The sequence below is a fragment of the Dendroctonus ponderosae genome, unplaced genomic scaffold (assembly GCF_020466585.1).
Source record: "Dendroctonus ponderosae isolate FM_Combo_2020 unplaced genomic scaffold, Dpon_F_20191213v2 Dpon_F_20191213_1, whole genome shotgun sequence".
NCBI classification, from domain to species: Eukaryota; Metazoa; Arthropoda; class Insecta; order Coleoptera; family Curculionidae; genus Dendroctonus; species Dendroctonus ponderosae.
The window spans coordinates 4137024-4141431 of NW_026017110.1; the positions used below are offsets into that span (position 1 = coordinate 4137024).

A 4408-nucleotide genomic window follows, 5' to 3' on the forward strand; every position below is an offset into this window, starting at 1 on the left:
AAAAAAACGTTTCGGTGTTTTCCACCATCATCAGTTTTAATGTGTAGCGTTGTTGCTACTTTACGCCTTGGCATGTATTTGGAGTATTAATTTTGTCCATTTTGCAACATAAAGCGAAATTATGAGAGATTTCGCTTTATGTTGCAAAATGGACAAAATTAATACTCCAAATACATGCCAAGGCGTAAAGTAGCAACAACGCTACACATTAAAACTGATGATGGTGGAAAACACCGAAACGTTTTTTTTAAATTGATAAATGAACAATAAATGACTGAAGAACCCAGGATTTGATTTTAATTTTGGAATTGAAACACAGTCAGGAAAGTACGTACAATTACTTATTAATTAAAGCAAATTAGTTCTTCCACAAATTGATTCGAAAAACAGGGCTTTTCAAGTAAAACCGTTAGTTGTTTAATCTATTGCCTCTGTTGATCAGTGAGAAAATCTCTATGTAGATATTTATCTGTTCTTTTAAAATCTAAATCTAAAAAAATATTACTATTGTTTTGAAATGAGAACTAAAACCTTGTGGTTATTCCTTATAACCACAAATTTATTTGTTAAAGTAAAAAAATATACTTGATTAAAAAAGAAACCCGTTTCATCAATTTAAGAAAATGATTAATTAAAAATGACAAACAGGGAATGCGTCTAAAGTTATCAAATTATTCGGCTAAACCAATTGAATAAAACTGAAACCTTCAAAGTAGTTCATCAAATGTGAATTAAGCTGCAATTATAAATCAGTAAAATTAATTTAACAATTTTATAACCATCAATAAATTTCATTAAAAAAACAATTTTGGCGCATAATTTAGATCACAAAAGTTACCTCAAAAAGCAAGAAAAGGCTCATAGTTTTCTGAGAGAATTTTCAAGCATTTTGTAGCTTTTCAGATGAAATAGGGTACCTTAAAGACACTTTATACATTAAATGGAATGGTGACAACCGCCTCTATTTTTTTATTGTTTCGACTGTCTCATTTCGAGCTCCCAGAAAAGAAGGGCAGTAGTTTGGGTATCATGTACTAAATTTTTACACACTTTAAATGATTCAATCTGCAAACCATAGCAAATTTAACACTTCTCCCGTTTGAATATTTTTGACACATTTTCCATCCATGCACCCGGATAGTTATAACAATTTATTGACTTTGGACGATTTATTTCATTTCAATTTGCTTGCTCGTCATTTCCCTTCATTGGTATAATAATATAATCGGATATTCGAAAAAAAAATGATTAAAAAATTAAGTAATCGAAGACAGCAATTCAAAGCCTAAGAAAGACTCGGCAGAAAAAAACCCAAACTAACATTACCAAAAAATACATTTAATCAAATACAAATAAACTAGCACGTTGTTGAAATTGGTGCTCACTATATCGACAAGCATATTATTACATCAAAACAATTAAAATGTTTATTTATAATACATAAAATAGGACTAAAAGCAAACAATTTTCAATGAACTAATTAATCGAACGAAACAAATTTTATAGAGCGTAGAGCAAAGCTGCCTTTACAAACTAACTGGTAAAATCAATAATACAAACATATTGAATGAAAACAAGAGTTTGACCAAAGTTTACTACGTGAAAACGATATTTTGTTGTTCGGCAAGTGAATACGAGTACATACACTTTACTTTTTTATATTCGTAGAGCAATAACACATTTGTCAATATTCTTTCAGGGCAGAAAGAAGCGATTGGAGCGAAAGCATGTACCAATTTTCTATGCTCTATTGAATAGTTTTTCCATGCGTTATATGAGAATAAATCAATTTGTTTTAGTTAAACGTTATAAAGCTCCACAACTTAATTAGTTCAATTAGAAGTGAACCCAACATTGCAGGGCCGCGTTCATTGGCGCATTTTTTAATTTAATTATACCTATTAGTGAAAAATAATACTAATTATGTATGGCCCATACAGGGTGTTTCAAACCCTTTAGAAAGAGGTTAAACCTCCGCTCGTTCAAAATAAATCCTTACGCTTGGAAAAATTCCAGCTTTCTGGACGCACAAACTAATGTTAAAAATCAATAACACTTTGCTATCAGAAATTGTTAAGAATCGGAAACCATTTAGGTTTATCTCATTTTGACCCGCTCAAATCATTCCCAAAATATTTCCCATTCTCCCCGAAACACCCTGTACAACTATCAAACAATTTCCTTTACTTTTAAAAATAAAGAGCTGCTTAGTTTCAATATTAGTCATGATTATAACACTAGAACACACAGTATTGCTTATCCGGCGCGTAGATTAACTATTTCCGAAAAAATGCAGATTATATGGGAACAATTTTTTTTACAAACTAAATAACAATATTAAAAACATAACTGTTGAGAAACATTTAAAAAATTAAGTAAAGAAGCAGTTTATTGAGTTACATAGAAGATAAAGAGCCGACGTAAGTAAGATCTTATAAAGGACCATCAATATGTAACTGAAGTTATTTAAATTTTTTAGTTTCTTAAAAATAATAATGCAATTTTTAATGCATCATACATACCTTAATAAAGCTAATAGGGATAGTTTGTTTGGATTTACTATAGTGTCGTGCCACCTTGTACACCGTTTCGGGTATGTATTCCAAAACCAGGTTCAGGTACACCTCGTCTTTCTGCAAAAACATAATCAAATTGATTGGTCATCAAAATCGGCGAACTTTGATCACTTTCAGCCATACTGATTGAGGAAAACAAATCGGCAACATCAACGGCATGTCCAAGGTATCTGTTTTAGACAATAGACTGGGTGGAAAAAAGGTTGGAAACATTTAAATGGACACAATGTTGTTAATAACGAAATCGGGGGGAGTGTGATCGATTCAAGCCCGCTACAACTATTGGTATTAGGAATCAAATTATACTGCATTTAAATATCTTTCGGGGATTCATTTTATATCGGTTTGTGAACGAGGGTGCTGAAGAGACAGAAAAGGGCCTTTGCTGAAGAGAAGACTAAAAGTGGAACCAGATAGTACTACTACTAAAAAAAAAAACACCAATTGTGACTAGAATTACAACCAGCCAAGCAGGATAAACATTGTAATTAAGTTGAACGCTTTGAGCCACGAGTCTGGTATGCATGCTAATCAAAGCTGATGGGTCCACTTTTAAACAACCGAGCGTCAAAATTGTTTATCGGCAACTACCATTAGAAAAAATCTGAATATTAACGTTGGAAAAAAATGTCAGGGATATAAAATGAAAGCCAAAAAAACTCTGAAAGCAGGATCGTACCTGCTGAGTTGCCAAGAAAATCGACATGTTGCAGGGAACATCTGGTGGCTGAACATTAACATAAATATTAACATACCTTAACTTAGGTAGTTTAAAGCATTTTACTTGGACCCAAACACCACTGTCTTTCAGTTCAATAACCTTCAAGGTGCAATAATGAGCCTGTCTCAAGTGCAATGCTTTAAAGCGAAAGTAAATTTTAAAAAAATCATAAAAGCCCCTTAAAAATAATCAGCTCGACGCAAAGTTGTAGGAGGCAATATCAACATATCAACATATCAACACATCGACTACCGCCTCAGCTTCACCCCAGCGAGAAAATTATAGAAAATCCAATGCAGACTTACCTTATCTCCACTGGAGTAGAAAAAGTATTTAAGTTTAACTATATTACAATGCTCTAATTTCCTCATGATCTGGAGCTCACGATTCTGCAAAAGAACACATTGGGTTACAAATGGGTGGGGCGATTATTTCAACAATGGCTTACCTTAAACCGTTTATCTTGAAGCACCTTCTTGATGGCGACCAATTCATTGGTTTCGCACAATTTTGCTTGATAGACCACTCCAAAGCTCCCATTGCCGATCACTTTCGTGTCAGTGTAACTGACTTCTTGAGGTCGATCTGGGCCTTGGCCAGGAGTCGCCACCACTGTGGTCACCTTGCTACCATCCTTGCCTGAGCGATCACCAAGAGAAAAGAAAATCAATCATTAGTATCGGGTGCGTTTCAGTGCTAAAGTGGTGGAATCTCTTCTGCCTGTGGCTTTACAACCATATACAGGGTAAGTTAGCTTATACGTAAAATTAAAGTTGAAAACAGAAGAAGATCTTGATGATGATGAAGATTGTAAATCTTTTTTCTAATTACTGAACAAGGGTTCCATCTACAATAAAAATGCAAAGTTCTGAATGGTAAAAGGACTGACCTGAAAAAGGGTGCACATATCAAAGACCATTAAGAAGCTGCTCAGTTAATGCTTAAAAAAATGCTGCGCTTCAAATAGTCAAGTTTCAAAATTGTGTTGCCCGAAATAATGGGCATAATCAGTAATTATATAGGGTTATTCACGCTATACGGCACGGACGTTTGCGGCTAGCCCGTTTGTTTTTTGCAAAGTATTATTTGATGAATCCACAGACGCTTATCG

The 4408-nt window shown here is 33.7% G+C and overlaps 1 protein-coding gene across 8 annotated transcripts in view; it reads right to left on the reverse strand.

Moving 5' to 3' along the window:
• The window catches only part of LOC109543135 (protein kinase shaggy), a 28991-nt gene that overhangs the window by 7120 nt on the left and 17463 nt on the right, over positions 1–4408 (reverse strand). For 4 of the 8 annotated variants that reach the window (XM_048661069.1, XM_048661065.1, XM_048661067.1 and 1 more), the window contains exons 2-5: positions 3746–3936; positions 3603–3686; positions 3256–3303; positions 2523–2633 (exon numbers count right to left, since the gene is read on the reverse strand). In XM_048661069.1, coding sequence (XP_048517026.1) covers positions 2523–2633; positions 3256–3303; positions 3603–3686; positions 3746–3936 — 434 coding nt within the window. Of the gene's footprint in view, positions 1–2522; positions 2634–3255; positions 3304–3602; positions 3687–3745; positions 3949–4408 lie in introns of all 8 variants that reach the window. The other 4 variants (XM_048661072.1, XM_048661066.1, XM_048661068.1 and 1 more) reach the window with 3 other exon arrangements.